Genomic DNA, 22,781 nt, shown 5'->3' with positions numbered 1-22,781 from the left:
CCTCCCAAAAAGAACAATAGGGCCCCTTTAATTTATCATCAGCTGTTTAACACATACAGTATAGCCTCCCTCTTGTGAGAAAAAAAGCACAACATATTTTCTCCCTAGGTCTTTTCCCAAGTGGAGCAGCAAAGAAGCATTTTATTTGAGATTAGAATCATTTTAAAAATACCAAATTACATCAAAGTACAGAATAGACACATAGTGGCCACGTTATAAGCCATCGCTTGAAAAACACACCATCTTTCTAGATGTAACGCTAACACTCGTGTTGACTCTCTGGACCCCCTGCAGTTTGCCTATAGAGCAAACAGGTCCGCAGACGACGCCATAGCCCACACCATCCACACTGCCCTCTCACACCTGGACCAGAGGAACACATATGTGAGAATGCTGTTCATTGATTACAGTTCAGCCTTCAATACCATTGTGCCCTTCAAGCTGGTCATCAAGCTCAGAGACCTCAGGCTCAACAGCGCCCTCGGTGACTGGATCCTGAACTTCCTGAGGGGCAGAGTCCAGGCAGTGCGGGTGGGAAACATCACATCCTCCACCCTGATCCTCAACACCGGAGCCCCTCAAGGCTGCGTGCTCAGCCCTCTCCTCTACTCCCTGTTCACTCACGACTGCGTGGCCACACACAGCTCCAACACCATCGTGAAGTTTGCTGACGACACGACCGTCATCGGCCAGATCACCGACGGCGACGAGACGGCGTACAGAGAGGAGGTCGAAAACCTGACATCTTGGTGCCAGGATAACAACCTCCATCTCAACGTCAGCAAAACAAAGGAGCTGATTGTGGATTACAGGAAGCAGCAGAGAGAGGGACACGCCCCCATCGCCATCAATGGGACTACGGTGGAGAGAGTCAGCAGCTTCAGGTTCCTCGCTGTCCACATCACTGAGGACCTGACATGGACTCTTCACACCACCACCATCACCAAGAAAGCTCGACAGCGGCTCTTCTTCCTCCACAGGCTGAGGAGGTTCAACATGGACTCCAGGATACTCTGCAACTTCTACAGGAGCACCATAGAGAGGATCCTGACTGGCTGCATCACGGCCTGGTACGGCAGCTGCACCGCCCTCAATCGTAAGGCTTTACAGAGGGTGGTGAAAACTGCAGAGAACATCACCAGGACGGAGCTGCCATCCATGGAGGACCTTTACTCCCAGCGGGTCAGGAAGAAACCCCTCAGGATTACAAAAGACCCCCATCACCCCAGCCACAAACTGTTCAGTCTGCTGCCGTCTGGCAGGCGTTACCGCGCAGCATCCGGACTAAAACCACCAGATTCAGGGACAGCTTCATCCCGCAGGCAATAAGACTGTTAAACAACTGAACTGCTGAAACAATCATCTGCTACTTAGTAATTATGTATCTATTATCTAATATATAATTCTAATAACTTGTATATAGACTCGTATTGCACTATTCCACTTTTTTTTCTCACTTTAAAAAAAAACATTTTTCTTTTTGTATTACTTTTAATATAGTATATTTTAATATTGGTTAATATTGTCTGCTTATCTGTATTATTGTGTTGCATTGTTGGAGAAGCCTGTGACATAGGATTTTCAACGACATAATTACTCTGTAGCTATGTTAGTTTGACAATAAAGAACCTTGAACCTTGAAAGTAGCTGCCACTTCAGGGGAATGGCGGCTATCACATTTTGGGAACAAATCTGCTCAGTTGAAAATAAAGGGCACGTATTTTTAGCCTGCTGTCGCTGTCTCTGCAGGTTTTGATCAGTTGTTGAGGCTTTACTGTGTCTCACTGCAGCCTGAGCACAGACTACCGGCTACAATGAGAAGTCTCCTGAGATATAAATAAATGTTCTGTAGTGATGTAGGTGTTGCATCCCACACAGCCTCGCTCTGTTTTCTATCTTAGCCTCCATGCTTTTTGCCATCTATTCATATCACAGCACTAACATGTCTCTGTCTCTCACACAGCACCTGTCTGTGAGGGTTTACCTACTGCTATCAGCATTTTTTTATATTATAAAATCCAGATATTCATTCACCTCGAAATGCACAGCCATAGGGTAAAACAGCCACATCATCACAAAAAGTTTTCTGCGTCAACTCTCCGAAACTAAATGAGTGCTCTGATTTGACCTCATTTATCCAGAAGAGGGATCTATAATTATCTGAGGGAGGATTGTGGAGGAGGAAGCAAGCAGGGACAGATATCTCAAAGGGAAGAATGACGAGCAGGAAACTATAAAGAGGAGACCTCATTTCATTTCAATTGTCCAGACTACAGGCGAGTGAGGGGGAAATTGATGACATGTCTAGACACATAGAGTGTGATATGGTATCCTGCCAAGAAAGGCACAGTGGTTGGTCACACATAGGAAGGATAAAGCCAGTGAGATTAAAATATATTTATGTGATTTCAAATCCTTTACTGTATGAGCCTCACTGGGTCTGTGTCCAGGAACATGTCAAAAGTAAGTAGATTAAAAACGGTGCTGTTAAAAAAAGGTCATGTCTGAGCCACTGAATAAACACACTAATGTGGTTTTAAATGTGATGAACAAAGAAATCAATAATGAAACTTGAGTAAGCATCCTAACATTTGCTATTTAAAACAAAACAGTTATTATAATTAAACCTGAGGAGGACATGAATGTGTGTCTTACATTGCATTGCAATCTGAAAAGTGGAACCTGTGCAAAAGAGCCTGCATTCTTTCAAATGGCCAGCAGGGGGAAGATATACATTACATTACATTACATTGCATTTAGCTGAGCTTTTATCCAAAGCGACTTACAATAAGTGCGTTCGACCAACAAAATACAAACTTGAAGAAAACAGAATCATATAAGTACATCAGGCTTCATAGAGCAAAAACATTTCAAGTGCTACTCAACAGGCTTTAGATAAGCCAGCCCTTTATTAGTATATAAGTGCTTTGTTAATAGTTCTATCGCTCGAAGTGGAGTCGAAAGAGATGAGTTTTCAGTCTGCGCCGGAAGGTGTGTAAGCTATCTGCTGTCCTGATGTCAATGGGGAGCTCATTCCACCATTTAGGAGCCAGGATAGCAAACCCACGTGTTTTTGCTGATGGGAACTTGGGTCCCCTTCGCAGCGAGGGTGCAGCGAGCCGTTTGGTTGATGCAGAGCGGAGTGCACGTGCTGGGGTGTACGGTTTAAACATGTCCTGGATGTAGGAAGGGCCAGATCCATTCGCAGCATGGTACGCAAGTACCATTGTCTTGAAGTGGATTCTAGCAGTTATCGGAAGCCAGTGAAGGCAGCGGAGGAGCGGCGTGGTGTGGGAGAATTTAGGAAGGTTGAAGACCAGGCGAGCCGCTGCATTCTGGATGAGCTGCAGAGGTCGGATGGCACATGCAGGTCGACCAGCCAGGAGGGAGTTACAGTAGTCTAGGCGTGAGATGATGAGAGCCTGGACCAGAACCTGAGTCGCTTTCTGGGTCAGCTGGGGACGTATCTTCCTGATGTTGTAAAGCGTGTATCTGCAGCAGCGGGTTGTAGCAGCAATGTTTGCAGTGAAGGACAGGTTGTTATCTAGGATCACACCCAGATTCCTTGCAGTCTGAGTCGGGGAAACAACTGAGTTGCCGATGTTGATTGTTAGGTCAAGAGTGGGACAATCTTTTCCCGGAAGGAAGAGCAGCTCAGTCTTGTCAAGGTTGAGCTTGAGGTGATGATCAGACATCCACTGAGAGATGTCAGCTAAACAAGCAGAGATGCGTGCGACGACCTGGGTCTCTGAGCGGGGAAAGGACAGAATTAATTGGGTGTCGTCAGCGTAGCAGTGGTATGAACAACCATGCGGGCTAATGACTGATACGAGCGAGTTTGTGTACAAGGAGAAGAGGAGGGGACCAAGAACAGAGCCCTGAGGGACCCCTGTAGTTAATTGACAAGGGTCGGACTCGGACCCTCTCCAAGTAACCCTGTAGGTGCGGTCTTTGAGGTATGAGGTGAAGAGGGAAAGTGCAGAGCCTGAAACTCCAAGTGCGAAGGAGAGTGCGAAGGAGGATCTGATTATTCACCGTGTCGAATGCAGCAGACAGGTCCAAAAGGATGATGACAGAGGAGAGGGAGGCTGCTTTAGCAGTGTGCAGTTCCTCAGTGACAGCAAGGAGGGCAGTTTCTGTGGAGTGACCTGCCTTGAAACCAGACTGGTGCGGATCCAGAAGGTTGTTCTGATGGAGATAGCAGGAGAGTTGTCTAAAGATAGCGCGTTCAAGTGTTTTAGACAGGAACGGGAGGAGAGAGACAGGCCTGTAGTTTATAACATCTGACGGGTTGAGAGTGGGTTTCTTTAGGAGAGGGTTTACTCTTGTGGTGGTAGGTGGTAGGGCGGGCAGAGGTAATGAGGGTAAGAACCTCACTTGGAGAGAGAGGGGAAAAGGAGGTTAGTGTGTTGGTGGAAGGAAGGTCTGGTGACCCAGCGGTGAGTAGAGGTGAGTCAGAAAAAGAAGAGCGAATATCATCAACCTTTTTTTCAAAGTGGTTAACAAAGTCGCTTGACAGAAGGGAGGAGGGGGGAGGAGCTTTTGGAGGGTCCAGGAGGGAGGAGAAGATGGAAAATAGTTTTTTAGGATTGGAATAGGAAGATTGGATCTTATCTTGAAAGAAAGTGATTTTTTCCTGAGAGATCGAAGCAGAGAAAGAGGAGAGGAGAGCCTGATAGGTTAGGAGGTCGTCATGGTGTTTGGATTTCCACCGTTTCCGCTCTGCTGCCCGAAGGACGGTTCTATTAGCACGCAGTGCGTCATTTAGCCAGGGAGCAGGAGGGGACTGACGAGCCTGCCGAGATGTGAGAGGACAGAGAGAGTCCAGAGAGGATAAGAGAGTAGAGAGGAGAGATTCTTCAGCAGAGTTTGGAGGTAGGAGTTGGAACGAGTCAGAGGAAGGGAGGGCTGAGAGCACCGATGAGGCAAAGGTAGAGGGGGAGAGGGAACGAAGGTTACGGCGGACAAGTGCAGGATGAGAAGAGATCAGTTTGTTATGTTTGGAAAGGGGTAGAGAGAATGAAATGAAGAAGTGATCGGATGTGTGGAGCGGGTTTACAGAGAGGTTAGAAGTAGCGCAGTTCCTTGAGAATATGAGATCAAGGACATTGCCAGCTTTATGAGTTGGTGGGGACGGAGACAGTGAGAAAGCAAAGGCGGTTAACAGAGATGTTAGTTCGTCTATTTTCCCCGTCTACTATATACTGGTGACAAAAAGGAGCTAGATTGAATAGAAGTCTATAAGAAAATCACCCATCTTCTCACTTCATTTATTAACTCTGTAAACATGTTCCTGACAGGTTTATGGATTAAATCGCCAATTATGGGTCTTCTTTAAAACAGCCTGATGTCCATTTTGTCGATTAAGGGCACAATGTATCACAATCAGAATCGGTTTGATTACCAATATGTTTACACACACGAGGAATTTGCTTTGGTGTCATTTACTTAGATGATTAAGCATTGAGTATACTTTGCTGCCTTGTGATTGACAAGTCGCTACAACAACATTCGTCAGCATTTTTTTGTATCAAAAAAGCTCCAAGCATGTTTTTGCTGGTAAATATTAGCGTCAAGATTTATTTATGTGAATTAGAGTTAATTAATTTTTAGTTTTTTTAATTCTTGTTTAAGTCTTTTATTTTATAATTTTTTTAAGTGAAGAGACGGATAACTGGAATGCAAATACCTTCAATAAAGTATTTAAAATAAGGCACCTTGCTCATCAAGCTAGCCCCGCACTGCATTGCTCTTCCCCAGCTCAACCCTCTCGTCTAAATATGGTCACTTCTGGATAAGATAAAACCAAGATGGCGACGGCCATAATGCCAAACTTGAGGATTCAAAACGGTAGTCTAGAAAACCAATGGGTGACGTCACAGTGACTACATCCACTTCTTTTTAAGGATCAACCAGAGTCACTAGAAATCATCCCCTAGAATCTTGACTACATGGTAATATATACTGTCTATGTGAACATGATTGTATGTTATACATGAAGTATTAGTAAAGATATACCATCCGGCATAAGCATCCTTAGAGCCATGTAGATGAAAAGCTATCTGTTTTTTATTCTTCCTTCATCACGAACAAGCAGCTCACATAAAGCACAGATAATAAATCCACCAGCAACAATAAAAAACCAACTTATTCCAGTCTAAATTATGAATGTACTGGCTTTAGTACGGCTTGTGCTCATATTAAAAGCAGTTTGGGAGGCTCTTGTGGGCCATGATTGTGTTTTTAAGTGTAGCATCTCAGCAGTAGTTGCAGAACGAGCTCCACTGACTCCTGCAGTTAAGATTAAACACCATCATTATCAGCACCATTGGAACGGAAAGCGTTGTGCACAACATGCACTGTGGGGTCAAGACAAAGGAGCTGAGAGAAGCAGATATGTGGATCATTTAGACGCACCATGATCACCCTCTAATCACTCCTTTCTTTTATAATGCATGAATGTCAATGAAGTAATGAAGAGGTAAGTCGATGTTTGCATGATTAAATAAGTGCACTTGCTTTGAAACATATCCCAATGACCATAGTGTCAGCGATGTCAAATCACATCAAACGTATTCACAGACAAAGGTAACTCAAAGGGCTTCACAAACCAAACACATAATCCCAACGCAGCACTGAATAAAACAGGAAGGAAATAATACAAAACATTCTAATCAAATGGAATCAAATGTGAATAAATACAATTCAGATAAAATCCAAATAAAACGGTGGGTCTTGAGTTAATGAGAAGACACACACAACCAGTACTCAGTTTAAAAGGGGAGCAACATTTAGCTCATAAGCAAGCAAACACACAGACACACACACAGACACACACAGGCACACACAGGCACACTCACAGGCACACACACACACAGGCACACACACAGGCACACTCAGGCACACACATAGGCACACACAGGCACACTCACAGGCACACACACACACAGGCGCACACACACACACACACACACACACACACACAGGCACACACAGACACACTCACATATACACACACACAGGCACACACATACACTCACATAGGCACACACAGACACACACAAGCACACAGGCACACACACAGGCACACTCACAGGCACACACATAGGCACACACAGGCACACTCACAGGCACACACACACACAGGCGCACACACACACACACAGGCACACACAGACACACTCACATATACACACACACACACACACACAGGCACACTCACAGGCACACACACACACAGGCGCACACACACACACACAGGCACACACAGACACACTCACATATACACACACACACACACACACAGGCACACACATACACTCACATAGGCACACACAGACACACGCATGCACACACACACACACACTCACGCACGCACACATGTGGCGAGAGATTAAATCCTAAAAGCAGAGCATCACTCAAGCTAATGACTTTGCTCACGAAAGAGGCAAATACACTCACATGCCATTGTATCACTTACTGTGTTACAACCGGCAGTGTCCATTTTAATGTTGGTCACAATCATATCAAGCAGCCTGAACAAACTCCTGATTTAAGGCTCGAAATTGCCTTGAAGAAAGCCAGGAAAACAACGAGGGAATAGAGGATTTCGGAGGCAGAAACACCAGCAGCAGCCATCAGATTTCACTTCACATACATAATTACACTGATGGCCAAACCAGTAGACCCAAAGAAGCCAATAAAAAAAATGCACAAATTCTCTAAAAAATAAACAAATGCATTTCTTAAAACCTAAGAGTCCAATTGAAAGAGTAAATACTCACCCCAGGCAATTCATCGTGTTAGCTGTCACCCATTGCTCAAAGAAAGAAACTCAGTTACACCGTCAAATAGTGAGCAGCTTCACTATGAGACTGCTTCAGTGCTGGCTCTCTGAGGGGGATCAAAGTTGGGACTTTACCAAGTGTCAGGGGAAACGGCCGCCACGCAGAGAGTGAGCAGAATAATGAGAATAAAATCCATCCGGAAGAAACACAGAGAGAGGGAGGGGAGGTAGAAGAGTTCGGGGATGGGTGGGGGAATCGTAAAAAAACACAAAGAGATAATAATAATGTTGTTATTGATGCTCGAGCAAATAGGAGTGTCCTTAAATATAAAAAAAGTTGTCAGTGTTTGAATTATTCATGACCAATTTAGCGCACAGAAATCCTGTCGCCTCATTTGTCATTTCAGGTAACCACAGCACTCACTGACCTCATACTGCTGGAAAGGCTTTATACTGTATATTAGTGCCACTAAAAATAGAACAAAGTGGTGTAGTAGTGGATGAGAGCCAGCGTAGTAAGACAATAAAAGGTTTTGATTGGCTCTACTTGTGGAGGAATCTGTGGACAAACTGTCTGGGGATTGAGAGAACGTCTGGTGATTTTGGCGCAAACAAATCCTCTGGCTCCCCGAGTGCTTTTTCACGTTTCCACTTCACAGAAACTCACAAAACCTGTCGTGTGTTTCTCCAGGGACAGTGGATACAGAGCCACCGGTATTACATTATGTTTCCATGAAGCGAGTACTCGACTAAAGCTGTCTGTGGCTCGTCATCACACACACCTCCACACACCTCCATGCTGTGAGTTTCGCCTCACGTTGCCAATACTCCTTTACGGCACAAAAACTCATAGCTCGGGCAGTTAAGTCCGAGTTTCACTAACACGGATTAAGCGACTTGGAGGGGGTCACTGTGGATTTACTGTGGAGTGGCAGATGGGGCACACCTAAACCTAAAGCGCAGCTCTGAAACGGCTGGCAGCGGTCGAGACTAATCCATCCTGCAGGACGAGCACCGGGAAAAGCCTGTTTACCCGTCATTATGACAAAAAAAACCTGCAGATTATTTAACTTTTCACTACTTGAAATATGACACATTTGGGATGTGTGTGTGGGATACAGTAGATGGGGAGTGAGGGCTGCACAATTAATCGATTTGTATCGAAATGTCAATGTGGACTGGTGTAATAATCCCAGGAAACACAAAATGTGTTAAATGTTTAATACAGTATGCTTTAAATACCATCTTCAAGGAAGTATTGTGGAGCTGCTGAGACATCCCAGCTTACAACTAGAGCATATTCATTTTCAAAGGGCCTTTCATCTCATTTACAATGAAAATGAGAGAAATTAAAAATGATTAATCCCTCCAATACAAATTAGCACAAAATGATTTGTACCATGGGACCAAGACAGTGGTGATAACATGGAAGAAGCCATTTTCAGACAACAGATGTCTTAGTCACAAACAGTGGCGTTTTTATATGAACAAAACAACTTAGATGTGTGTGTGTATATATATAAGCTTCTGGTGCTTTTTTAAACACGTAAACAAATAGCTGTAGGCTATGGTTCCGATAGAGAGAGGGGGGGAGGGGTTATAAGGAAAACACAGACACTCATCACAGAGGTCACAATATCCATCGATCCAGCAGAGCAATAGCTTATAGGCATAACACAGAATATCAACAAAAGATATGACATACAATAATTTACCAAAGCTGAAGCAGATGGTCAACTTCATTCATTTTCTTTCCGTTTTACTGATTGTAATCGCTATACGCTGCTCTCTCTCGTCACCTCTTCACAAACAACTACTATTTTCGCGGCACACGTACTTACAGCCAATCAGCTCTCTGAATTATGAGATGACGTTTGGTAGGTATGTCAGCACTTTGCCCCTATGGTGATTATTTTGTTGCCGAACACATTGAATAGAAAAAGACTGAGCAGTGTAGTTTTTACAGTCACCCATTCACTTAGACAGTGAGAGGGAGGGGCATGATCGGGGCTTGACCCACGTCGCTCAAAACGGCTCAATAGGCACACACTGTAGACACTAATTAGAAGAACACAGACTAAAACAGCAATGTACAGACGAATCAGATGATTAAACATGATTTTAACATATATTTTTTTATATTTTTTAAATTACTATTTTAATTACTTTCTGCTGACACTAGGTGGGGCTGTGCCAGTCGCCACTGGTCACAAATGATGCATCTCTTTTTATGTTTACCAGTAGGCCACTTTTCCCCTCGTCTCAAAGCCTAGACTCAAGACGCTTGGCTAGAATCCAGATAGCAGCCTTCTTTAAAGTCACCTCTCTACTTTCTACCAGCAGTTTATTCTGTCCTGTGTTTGGTGACCCATTGTAATAGAAGTTCAAACGCTTTGTCCTTACCGGATGTTGGAGATGAGCTGTCGGTGCTCTTCAGTGTTCAGGATGTCTGGCAGCACCGAGGCCAACCACTCCACTCTCTTCTCCGCTGCGTACTGCTTCAGAGCCGTGAAGAGCTTCTCTTTCACTTCGGGTTCATCACCTAGAATCTGTTCCACCTGACGCAGAACGGACAGTGACGTTAGAGGGGGAGGCTGTCAGCTCATAGTTTAACTCAAAGCCTGATTGGTACTGTGACAGCACTTCATCTGCAATTAAAAAGACACATTGCCTTAAGAAGGGCTCTTTAGTTTGAGTTAAATATTTGTTACTTCCTTCTAAGAGTTTCATCTTCCTCCGTTTGTTTTTATTTCCTCACAGTGTACATTTTGTAAAAGGATTACACCAGTGAATTGAATGAAATTACACACATACATTTTTTGAATGTAATAGTATTTAGCATATTTAAGGAAAACATCTGAGGTGTTGCTGTAACTTTTGCAAACACATGGTGGAAATGAAACACTTGGTCTCAAAACTGAATTTTTCAGGTCTCATGACTAAATATGCAATTAATCTGGGTAACAAAAGGTTTATAGCAGTGATATTTTATAATTCTGGTTTTGAGATAGTTGATTAATCCATCAGTAGAAAAATATTGAATAAGTGTTAGAAGACTACGTACTCTTCAATCTAGGTAAGCCCTAATGGATCATTTCCAATAGTTGTATCATTCAACCAATTGATTACATTAAGAACAAAGTCAAACCCAACTTGAACAGAAACATAAGTTAACCTGCACTGTTCAAGGTTCAAGGCTTTTATTGTCATATGTACATAGCTACAGTGTAGTGATGACAATGAAATGCTTATGTCACAGGCTCCTCCAACAGTGCAACACAATAGAACAGATAATAGTGCAAGTAAATACAATAAAATAGAAATAGTGCAGAATAGTCTATATACAAGTAATTGGAATATTGATATATATAAGTTGCAGACAGATGGATGTTCTTTCAAAAGTTCAAAACCTGCACTGTTAGCCGTGACTGTGAGTTTGAACGTACCCTCCTGTTGAACTCCAGAGCTTTGTGTTTGCGGTCCAGCCTCGCTCCCTCTCCTCCCACCTGACTGTCCTCTATGCTGATGCTGTGTTTCTGCCACGGGCCGAGACACAGAATCCCCAGGCGGAGCGTCCGGCCCTGCGAGGCTTTGATCAGCGCCGCGGCCGTCTCGTGCTGCCGGACGGGGATCCCGTTCACCTCCATGACGTAATCCCCCGCCTTCAGACCTGCACGGCCCGCCGGAGAGCAGGGCGAGCAGTCCTCCACCAGCAGGGGGCAGTCTCCTACGATGGTGAACCCAAAACGACCGTCCGGACCCGGTATGATGTCCATCTGTGACGCAGGGGGAAAAAAAGTGTAAATGTATTGAAATTAAAGGAACAAAAGACCCTTATTGAATAATTATTTGCCCCGTTATCTTGAACAAAACGTTAGCTTGTCCCACATGCCACTATGATAAATAATGAATCCAAAAAAGAACAAGTCTCGATGTATTGAAGTAAATGGGGGGCCTTATTTAAAAAGCAGCAAAATCATATCACATGCATTTATAAACTCTCACAAGAAACGTGCAGCTGAGATTGTTAGTGCAGAAGTGTATTAAATGTTAAGATTTTAGAAAATATGCACTTCGTTTGGAAATACAGAGCATTCGATAAGACAAATAATAATTGGATTAACCTGCACGATTTCGGTGACAGTGTGAAAAGGGATGTTTTATATAGTATTGCTGTTGTCAAATATGGCCACAATGTACTTAAATTCGTCAAACCTTTTCCAAATGTTTTGTTCACCATAGAGGCATGCGGGGTTCAAGGATTCAAGGTCACACAGAGCGAGTGACGGACATACAATTAATCATATTGCGGGTGAAGAACACCTTTAGGAACATACCCCTAAAGACTTTGGATCAATCTAGATGCCGTCACATATTGCGGAATCTCCACAGGCATTAACCTACTTATGCATTATTGCTGTGATAGATTCAGGAGCTGTCAGACCTGCTGTATGCGGGACACCACTCCGATGCTGGGAGGGATGTTCTTCTGAGTCTGGGCGATGGCCACGACAGCTTGGGGGCCCAGCGTTGACACATTGTGGCCCTCGATCTCCAGGACCTGGTCCCCCGCCTGCAACCCGGCCAGGTGAGCGCTGCTGCCCTCCTCCACCGACAGGATGTAGCTGGGGCCATTGCCGCCCAGCAGGAAGCCAAACTCCTCAGGCCAGCCCTGGTTGGACGACGGCATGCTGAGGACTTAAAGGGGGGGAGAAAATATGTAAGATAGGAGAAGGAAAATAGTCCCCACTCATGATCCAAGGACTTTCCAAGGGTCTTGCACTGGCTATACTGCGGACAAAAGCTACGAAATGAAGAAAACCCACGCATAGACATTCAAACACAAGCACTTACCCACTTTGGCCAAAATATTCAAGTCAAATGACATTTTTTGATCAAATAATCCTTTGCTTGCATTCAAAGTGACTACGTTTTTGTCCCCGGTCTCTTCTCCCTCCTGCTGTCTTTCGCATCTCAAGATGTACTCATGAGTGCGGGCTCTGTAACCCTCTACCCTGAACCATGACACACTCAGCGGTCCCTGACCTGGTTCACAAACTCCAAAGCAGCCAATCAAATTAAGTCATTGCAGGGATTGTGACCTTAATTAGCTTTAGAGACAAAAGTTCCTGCAGCAATTCCATTTTTTTTTTTAACTCCCTGCAAGTCAATCCTGTTGAATGACAATTATATAATAGAGCACACAACTGACAGCATGGATTTCAGAGCTGGCAAAAGGTAAAAAGTGGAATCAATAACATCAAATTGGCTTATATTTTAGGCATTCTGAAATATCAAAATGAGACATAGACAGTTCTCAAAAACATATCTAATATGACAAATACAGAATTACAGATTACAGATTTTGTTAAATATGATTCAATATAAACCCCTTTGGCTCAGCTGGAAGCTAATTTTGCTCCACAGCCATCATCACACAAAGCTGATAAAAGACTTACAGAAATCTTTAGATGGATACCGAGAGCCCCGTCGGATAGAGTATCTGCCTTTTTTGTTTTGCAAAAACTTCTTCATCTTGAATGTCAAACAGCGGGCGGCCTGCTGGCAGCCAATCTGTCTCCTCAAATGTTATATCTTTAGAAAAAACCCAAGGACAAGTCAAACGGAAAGGGTGACAAACTCAAAACAATACCCCATTCTTCCACCCTGAAAACCACAGCAGTGTCCTCATAAGCAAAAGGTGAGTGTGCACGGGCTGCGAGTGCAATCTCTGTGCGAGTGTGTCAACGAGTTAGTCCTGTTCCCTGATTCATCCTCGGGCCGGCCCGCCTGCACAGTGTTAATCAGAAAACTGGGACACGTGCACCCAGGCACCTCGGTTCCTTCATAATTCTCTCTCCCAAACAGGGTATTGTGCGAGGCCTCATTTTTCTATAAATACACCAACATGTCTTTTTCCTCCTCCTGCTCTCTCGGCTAGGTGGCTCTCCGAGGGACCGCTCGTGGCCCAGAATCACTCTGAGTCGACGCAGCCCAGCCTGATGAGGACTAATTGGAGCGTCTGCATGCCTGGGAATGCGTCCGTCAGTGTGTGAGCACAACGAAAATGTGCCGTCCATTGAGAAGGAGGAGGGGCAATTTAAGACTTCAGCCTGTGGGATTAGTTGGATTATGAACTGAATCTTCAGTGCTCCTCCACCCCCCTGTCATTAATACTGAAGGAACACATGCTCCCCTCAAATATAGAATGCAGACACTGACTAAAGTGGAAGCACACATTGTGAATATGACATTTATGACAAGTGACGGAAAGTTCACACAGTGTGCAGATAAAGTCTTTCAATCAGAACTATCTTTTTAAAGGGGCCCTAATATGCTTGTTGGGGTTTTGCCTTTCCTGTAGTGTGTTATATAGGTTGTTGTGCATGTTAATGGTCTGCAAGGGCTAAAATCCAATACCAATAACAGTACCCAATAATAAAGAGAACGGGTAAAGGCTGTAGACAATTCAAAAAATCGTGTGGCTGTAAAATCAACATGTAATAGAAAAAATAATCATATAGTGAAAATACACAAAAGCTTGTCAATTACAATAAGAGGATGTCAATGTAATTTGTTAGCTTCACCCTTCAATATGAGAAACTACTGTATATAGTGCAGGATATTTGAAAAAACATATTATTATGTATTTTATTGTATTTATGATTGATTGGACATCTCAGATACACTAATTGTATGACATATTATTTGTAGAGGGTGTGTCAATAAGAGCAGGTAACATGTTGCAGTCAGTAATACATTTATATGAGAAGTCATTACAGCTGAAGAGAAAGTAGTGACTAAGTTATTGAAGTTCAAACTGTCATTAGTTGCAAAGTGTGCAATAAAGAACAGACAGTCCGGCTTCAACTGAATAATTCAACACAGATGCTGCTCGCTACAATCAAACTCCTCTTACATTACAGCGAAGACGTTTACTCATGTGTGACAAGACAGAACCTGACATATCACAGGCAATCAACCCTGATAAACCCCCTGTAATAAATTATTCTTCAGAGAAATCGGGAAGGGTTTTCAACATATATACATTGTCCAATTATTGTTTGAAACATGAACATGACATTGATATAGCCTGATGGGTTTGCACGCGCGTTTGTTTACATGAGAATGTTAGCAACGTTTTAGCCAACGTGATGCTTTTAAGGAATTAATGAGTGTCATTTTGAGCCCAAAATATGTTTCTTTTATAGTTTTCATTGTGTGGATTACTTTATTTATTCAAGATAGATTTTTCTTGCACCAATTCGCAGGTCAAACGATCATTTTTCTTTTAAAGTGTGTACTTGCTAAATGAATTTATGACAATATGTATCGATTATCCTTTAGTCATGTTTTTAAATATTATAAACAAGGGACTTTAAATAAAATACATCTTCATTCGTCATAATTAAGGTGGAAAGCATTTAGAAAAAATGCATTGTGACCAAAAACACATCAACATAAGAAACATATAATATTGTCCACACCTCACTACGGCACACCAACACATCCTGTACCTTTTTAAACAGCATCCATAGATGTAGAGCTCCAGAGTAAAGCTTTCCTCTCCGGCACCGAGAGCTGTAATATGAGTGTCGGGCCATGTCAGCAACCAGACCCAACAGGTGTCCTGTGATGCCGTGTTGCATTGTGTGGAGCTCTGGAAGGCAATGACAGAGAAAAACAAGCCTAAGTAACTAATAGTCGGGAATTCAAGCATGCACTATAGCCAAAATGTTATAAAGGTATTCATAAGGGTTGAATTTCAAGTCAAAACTGAAGGAAGTGTGTGCATTAAATAACCTTTAGCCTGTTTTTCATGTTTGAACTTTGTAGCAAATCCATGCATTAAAGTCAATGCTTCTCCTAATCATTGTCATTTGTGGCTAAGATAGTGAATAAGTAATAGCTATAGTTTTAAAGTGTCGAAAAATAAGAGTCTTCAGGGAAAAGGCATATAAGATGAAAATATGACTGTCTATTAATTATAGAAATTACTTGTGAGCTTTAAAAAGTAATAGGAGGTTAAAGTAAGCATAGGAATATGAATTAAGAAAACCCTTAACACAGGTGAAAGAAGTACTCTTCTTATTATTCACTTAAGTAGCCTACAAGTAGCAATACCAAAGACTAAAAATACTGTTACAAGTAAAAGTATTGCATTTAAAATTGTACTTAAGTAGAAGTAAAAAAGTAGCATAGTACCAAAAGTACTACTCATTATGCAGAATGGCACATTTAAGATTTAACGTTTTTAAATAATCACTCAAGTACAAGTACCTTCATTTTTTACTTGAGTAAGTGTAGTTAAATTCCACCACTGCCCTTTAATATTTAGACAAACTTTACATTTATATCGAAATGGAGTTACATCCCCCTCCTCCTGCAGCAGGTAAACCCAGCCAGCCCCTCAAACGTTAGCTTGGGATTTAGCTACATCGATGCTAAGGAAGTAGCATTGTTTACAGAGCACCAAAGGGGATGCTAGTGTCCATAGCGCTAACAAAATAAGCTATGTTATCGCGAGATAAAACACTTACAGACAGCTATGTGTGACCAAGACTAAAAGGTGAAGGGAGAAGGTGAGTAAAGGACTTTAAGAGGTGAAGAAAGTGGGAATATCTATGCTAACGTTCGGTAATGATTTAGGTTAGCATGCTAACGTCAACTTGTCCATGTGGGTGTTTTTAGGAGTGGTACATCATTTTGTTTAAAGTCGTGTTTACACAAGCAGAAACACTTAATAGTAACACAACTTTTTGGTGAGTGTGCTACCTGTTCGTGTTGACTTTGCACCAGTAACGCCTGTTGTATCGTCTCTCTGAAGCCCCCAGGTGAGATGGATTTCCTCACCCTGTTCGCTGTCTACGTCACGGTGGTGCTGACATGTATAGTGTTAGTTTGCAAATACTCAGGCCAGCAGCAAACTCCATTTAGTATCCTCTTCAACTTTGTAGGAAAGGTAAGAGAAGATGCAGGTTGACTGTATTCCCATAAACTGACACTGTGTGGCACTGTTTGACTAATTTATAACAATATTGAAACATGATATTCACTGCAATTAAAGCTGACAAATATTCTCTGCACAGGTGTTTGCACCGATTACACCAAGATGGCTCCAGAAGTTTTCACAAAGGACCTTACACAGGCTGTTTCATCAAAGGTTTGTAGTTCAATTCCTTCGTAGATATATTTAGTATTTAACTTTATATCACTTTTTGTATTTCCCTGTACAATACTACACACAATGCGTCTATGAAAAGTATAGATACATTTTATTTTCTCAATGTTTATCCAGCATGGATCATCTCTGAATAAATCAAAAGGTGTTTATTATGTATATAGCTTTTCATTTTCCTTTCATCCTTTGACTCTTGAGCTGCTCTGTGTAGAATAGTACATGCCCCCAATGTGGAATGAATAAAGGCTTTTTATTTAATCTTATATACCTCTGTAATATCATAGACAAGTGTATATTTAGTTCCAGTTATACTCCTGCATATCTGTTCTTCTATTTGCAGGAACAACATGTTCATCTATCTGCACATCCTGATAGAGGCCGCTGTGTTAGCAGAGTTCACCTACGAGGTGTTTGGCTTCTGCAGGGATATGGACACCAGTCTGATCAGCCTGTCCGTGCCTTATATCCTGCTGGTTATCAAGAGTCTCTGCTTCTACCTCTGCATCAGGAGAGATCCAGGTTATTATTATACTAGCTTTCAAAGTAATTTGTTATTTGCTGCAATATTAGGAAATATTATATGAGACAGACGAGGGAGGTTAACCCTGGTGTGTTGAGGTGTGATATATTAAGAACTCGTATAAGCAATAAGTTTGTGGTCTACATAGCATCAATCATTGTGCACTAAAACAGGCCTCATGTGAGTCCAAGTCTTGGGAATAACGGATCCGGCTAATGTGCCCTTTCCACTCTGGTGTCTGTTTTGTTCTTGGCACCAACCTAAAGCATCTGTCTTTTCATATGAGAAATGTTGTGTTGTTTGCATCTACAACGATCATTTAGTCTAAAAAAAAAAGCAATATTACTACTGGTTATACAGCCATGTGGATTGAGGGTGTGCAGGACATTAAGTATTAATGGGTAATTATTATTTGATGACTCCAGTTAATTCAAAGTAGATACTTTCAGCCGTTTTGCAATAATGTGCAGAGATATCAATTTGTTCGTTTTGGAGAGATTTTTTGCCTTTTATTTGGCAGTTATATTTTTCTCTCCTCTCAACCTTGCAGGCACAGTGACGAAGAAGAAAATCGCCGGCCAGCTGCACATCTATCCGTATGACAGGAGGCTGTTTCAGCCGGGCGTCTCCTGTGAAACCTGCAACCTCGTCAAACCGGCTCGCTCCAAACACTGCAGTGAGAACAGAAATATGAACAGGCAGCATCGTTAACATTGTAATGCATTATATTTGCAAAGCTTAGAATACAGAATCATACTCACTGTCTGTGTTTCAGGGGTCTGCAACAGGTGTGTTCAACGCTTTGACCACCACTGCGTCTGGGTGAACAACTGCATCGGTGCTCAGAACACACGCTACTTCCTGCTTTACCTCTTCAGCGTGTGCGCCGCGGCGGGCGATGTGGCCGTTCTAACAGGAGACATGCTGCTTCACGCCGTCCTGAGGTCAGGGCTCCTGAGGGCCAGTTATATAGACGAGGAAGGCCAGCAGCAGTCAGCAGGGCCTCTGTTTGTTGTGCAGGTGAGACTCCATACTGCTGACATAGTGCATGTCGCGGCTACCTTCCTTTAACCTCAAGACACGTAATACCTTTTGTCAGGAAATAATTTCGCCCTACATGTTTACCTTTCGCCCTCTGACACAGCTGACCAACCTCGAGCAGCCGCTATCTCCCATAAGGAGGGGCTGCCCTAGCAAGTTGTTGATGTTGCCAGTTTGTGACCGGGCAACTCTCGGTCAGAGATAGTTATTGTTGTGGGACACCTGGAACACATCCTTCCCGGGGTGTAGATGACCCCGAGCCATTAGAGACAACAACTGTGATTCAGTGTCCTCAGCTGTTTAGTCTATCTATTGAAGAACGTTGATTATTACGCTCTGAACTAGTTAAAACCTGGAGCTACAGGAGGGCTCTTCAGAATTGATTGTGGCATCTCAACCGTGTGGTCAACTCGTGGCCCGTGACATGTCTTGTGAATTCTCCGGCCGAAGCTCCAAATAAACCGTCAGTGTTTGCCATCAAAGCTCCAGCTCTCCTCGTGTCTCTCTGAGTCCTGCTGTTCCATTGCTTCAGAAGTTTCCCCCACACCTGTCAGAATCCGAATACCTTTATTAGTCCCACAGAGGCGAAATGTACATTGTTACAGCAGAAAAGAGCCAAAGACAGCGTAATGTTACCTAAAGCATACATAAACAAGTATTACAGTTTTTTTAAAAAGAAATTATAATCAAAAAAAGTCACATTTTACAAAATACACATCTCTCTTTCTGCAGCATCTGTTCCTGACCTTCCCCCGAATCGTCTTCATGTTGGGATTTCTGGTCTTTGTCTTCTTCCTCCTCGCGGGTTATGCTCTTTTCCATTCCTACCTGGCTCTCGTGAACCAGACCTCCAACGAGTGGTACAAAAGTCGAGGTTACGTGTGTCAGCACTGCCACCCGACTGCAACCGCTGACCATCTCTGCAGCCCGACACCAGACCACTCTAAAAGAAACTACTACAGCAGAGGAATACTCCGAAACCTGGGAGAGATCTTCTTCCCTCCACGTCCTGTTCACAAAAAAGACAACTAAAATAAATTACTAGTCTGTGTTGTTATGCTGCATTTTTTTACACCCCCTGGGGTCACTGTGCCTGAGAACTACTGCTGACTGAAAGAATAAAGTTTACGGTAGCAATTTCTTTACGAGCTCTGGTGTCTACCTCCCACACAATGTATTGTATTAATAAGCTCTGGCAACATTTACAGCAAACACAAAAGTCATTAGATATTTTGACTGCCAATTTAGAACATCTTTTTTCATTCTTGTTCTGCCTTTGACTAAAGTGTGAATGCTTCAAAAGCTGGAGCATATGTCCTGCCATTGTAATTGTTCAATATTTTTTAAAGGCATTACGAATCTGACTTTTAATGTTGTGTATTATTGTGAACTTTATATATTTTGCATCCAAGTGGGATTTAAACACTTTGCCTACAGACCAATGGGAACTGTAGTTTGATGCTAGGAAGGGACAGTGTGCTTGGCTTTTTTGTTGAAGCACTTTTGTAGTTTTGAATACGCAGTTATTATATTAAAGATTTGTTCTTGTTTATTTTAAAGAAAAACATATGCATGTTGTAAACATAGACTGTATATATAAAGGTTGTAAACAGTAAATGAGCTTAACCGGAAGTGAACTGTGTTGTTGCTTTCCCTTTAAGCCGGTGCGGAAGTAACCTCAGAATTGCTTCAACACTTTTACACCGAAGTGGAAGGTCAGGATTTTGTCAGCGACGTATCTCAACAAACTTATTTAAACAACAAAACTACATTAACACAAAACTGGACGTAACTACAAACAGTAGTGCTGACATTAGCGACAACCCGTGACGTTGCGCGGTAGGGAACACGAAGTGTTGTAACGGCTATATAACGGTTAAACAGTTATTGTATTTGTTTAGCCTGACAACACGTAAGGGCTATTTAACGGGCAGACAGTTATTCAAATTTGAACCTGAAATCACGTCTCTTGTTTACCCTAATGTCTGGGTCCAAATGTACCCGGTTAACCGGAGCTCTGGTGAAGCCGGTGCTGGACTCGGTGGACAGCATCCTGTTTGACTGCGACGGGGTCATCTGGCGGGGGGACCAGGCCATCCCGGGAGCCTCTCAGGTCATAAACCTGCTTAAGGAAAGCGGCAAGAAGGTGTTCTTCGTCACCAACAACAGCACCAAGACCAGGAAGATGTACGTGGAGAAAATGACCTTAATGGGGTTTAATGCGACCGAAGAGGAGGTGTTCGGGACGGCGTACTGTTCAGCTATGTACCTGAAGAATGAGTGCAAACTGGAGGGTAAAAAGGTGTATCTGATCGGAAGTAACGCGATGAGAGACGAGCTGCAGGCGGTGGGGATCCAGCAGACCGGGGTGGGAGAGGACCATATATCCGGGAAGCAGATGGACTGGGCCAACGTGGACCTGAACCCCGAGGTGAAGGCGGTGGTGGTCGGGTTCGATGAGCACTTCAGCTACACGAAGCTGAACAGAGCCCTGCAGTACCTGATCCAGCAGCCTGGGTGTCTGTTTGTGGGGACCAACAGGGACACCAGGCTGCCCCTGGAGGGAGGCAAGGCCGTGCCAGGTAGGGACTGCACACACACACACACACACACACATATATATATATATATATATATATATATATATTACAGTGGGGTAAAGCAGGTTAAATCACTGCAGCGTGTGGATCTTCTGCACAGAAACTTATGGTGAAATATAAGGCCTCAATTGTGTGTCAGCAGGTCATGAAAAAAAGTACTAGCACTAGGTACTGGATACACACACACATATTACAGGGGGTTAAAGCAGGTTAAATCACTGCAGCACACATTAACAATAGTCAGTGGATCTTCTGCACACATCACTTAAACTGTTGGGGAAATATAAAGCTTACATTTTAGGCCAGACCTGAGGCTATAACAACAACAACAAAGCATGCACTAAATTGTGCATAACAGGCTCTATACAAAGTCAGACTTTAACTGTCAGATATTAAGTATTAGGTCTACTTCCTGGAAAAACATGTCTAAACTCACCTGTCTGGATTTCTAAGCTCCACCCATCCAAAATGCTATGAGGGATCATTATAATTTAGAGTGTGTGGGAGAGAAACTCTGACATTACATTACATTGCATTTAGCTGACGCTTTTATCCAAAGCGACTTACAATAAGTGCGTTCGACCAACAAAATACAAACTTGAAGAAAACAGAATCATATAAGTACATCAGGCTTCATAGAGCAAAAACATTTCAAGTGCTACTCAACTGGCTTGTACATGCACACAACCCATATAGGGGAACATCCCTGCATAGTAGGGCCCCTTTTCATCTAACTTGCTAGATTGAGTTAAAGTGTCCTCACTACTCCTCTTCCTCTCAGGTACCGGCTGCCTCCTGCAGGCCGTGGAGACCGCCGCCCAGCGCCAGGCCCAGACGGTGGGCAAACCCAACCGGTACATGTTCGACTGCGTGGCCTCCCAGTTCGGAGTGGACCCCGGCCGCTGCCTGATGGTGGGCGACCGCCTCGACACGGACATCATGCTGGGCTCCAACTGCGGCCTGAAAACCCTCCTCACCCTCACGGGGGTCAGCACGGTGGAGGACGCCGAGGCCCATCAGAAGAGCGGCTGTGCGGAGAGGCAAGGGATGGTGCCGGATTATTACGTGGAGAGCATCGCTGACCTGCTGCCCGCTCTGCAGGGATGAAGCTGGACTGAAAGACTCCATTACTCACCAAAAGGGAATCTTTTTCCTTAAGATATATATGATTAAAATCTAGTACAAAGTTTATAAAGATATACATAATTTATCTATTTTGGAAATGCCTGCTAATTTAACATGGTATTAATGATTGTTTATAACATAAGAACAAGGATTCAGTGTTAAAAGGGGAAGAGAGAGTGTACTTTAAAGACTGTCTCTGAGGAAAGCTCCTCTTTAGCAACTACAAGTCAAACTCGAGGAGGATGAGCACATAATAGAATGTGTTGTAACATGTTTTGTTCAGGTTTACAGCTGTCTATAAATAACAAGCACTGAGTCTACGTGTCTGACTTGAACTTTCTGTGTATTATAACCTTTATTTTCACACCTCAGCAGAAGCACTGCAGATACATTAATGGGAGTAAGTCACAGTGTTTCATTCATGTTTGAAAGTGAACCCGGTCTTCCTTTTGACTTCTTGTGCTCTCTAACTTGTCCCTGAATAGCTGCTCAAATCCGTAATAAAGCTGCAATGATATTGACTAAATA

At 43.1% G+C, this 22,781-nt stretch overlaps 3 protein-coding genes across 7 annotated transcripts in view; 2 read left to right on the top strand and 1 right to left on the bottom strand.

Annotated features, from left to right (window-relative positions):
* grid2ipb (glutamate receptor, ionotropic, delta 2 (Grid2) interacting protein, b) overlaps positions 1-17,168 on the bottom strand; it is a 52,208-nt gene extending 35,040 nt beyond the window's left edge. For 4 of the 5 annotated variants that reach the window (XM_034197351.1, XM_034197355.1, XM_034197364.1 and 1 more), the window contains exons 1-4: positions 13,246-13,336; positions 12,231-12,484; positions 11,233-11,562; positions 10,190-10,344 (exon numbers count right to left, since the gene is read on the bottom strand). In XM_034197351.1, the coding sequence (XP_034053242.1) occupies positions 10,190-10,344; positions 11,233-11,562; positions 12,231-12,484; positions 13,246-13,321 (815 nt within the window). In that variant the 5' untranslated portion in view covers positions 13,322-13,336. Of the gene's footprint in view, positions 1-10,189; positions 10,345-11,232; positions 11,563-12,230; positions 12,485-13,245; positions 13,337-15,303; positions 15,447-16,561 lie in introns of those variants that run through there. The other variant, XM_034197374.1, reaches the window with a different exon arrangement.
* On the top strand, positions 16,195-19,899 carry zdhhc4 (zinc finger DHHC-type palmitoyltransferase 4). Its single transcript, XM_034197396.1, has 7 exons — positions 16,195-16,368; positions 16,614-16,748; positions 16,876-16,949; positions 17,308-17,486; positions 18,038-18,163; positions 18,263-18,507; positions 19,261-19,899. Exons 2-7 carry the CDS (start codon positions 16,626-16,628, stop codon positions 19,558-19,560), a joined length of 1,047 nt encoding a protein of 348 aa, XP_034053287.1. The 5' UTR covers positions 16,195-16,368; positions 16,614-16,625; the 3' UTR covers positions 19,561-19,899.
* Positions 19,900-20,185: 286 nt separating this feature from the next.
* Positions 20,186-22,779, top strand: pgp (phosphoglycolate phosphatase). Its single transcript, XM_034197417.1, has 2 exons — positions 20,186-21,110; positions 21,910-22,779. The coding sequence occupies exons 1-2, from the start codon at positions 20,510-20,512 to the stop codon at positions 22,233-22,235; spliced, it is 927 nt and encodes a 308-aa protein (XP_034053308.1). The 5' UTR covers positions 20,186-20,509; the 3' UTR covers positions 22,236-22,779.
* Positions 22,780-22,781: the final 2 nt, after the last annotated feature.

This window comes from Gymnodraco acuticeps, unplaced genomic scaffold (assembly GCF_902827175.1).
Source record: "Gymnodraco acuticeps unplaced genomic scaffold, fGymAcu1.1, whole genome shotgun sequence".
NCBI lineage: Eukaryota > Metazoa > Chordata > Actinopteri > Perciformes > Bathydraconidae > Gymnodraco > Gymnodraco acuticeps.
This window is presented reverse-complemented; position numbering and strand designations above follow the sequence as displayed.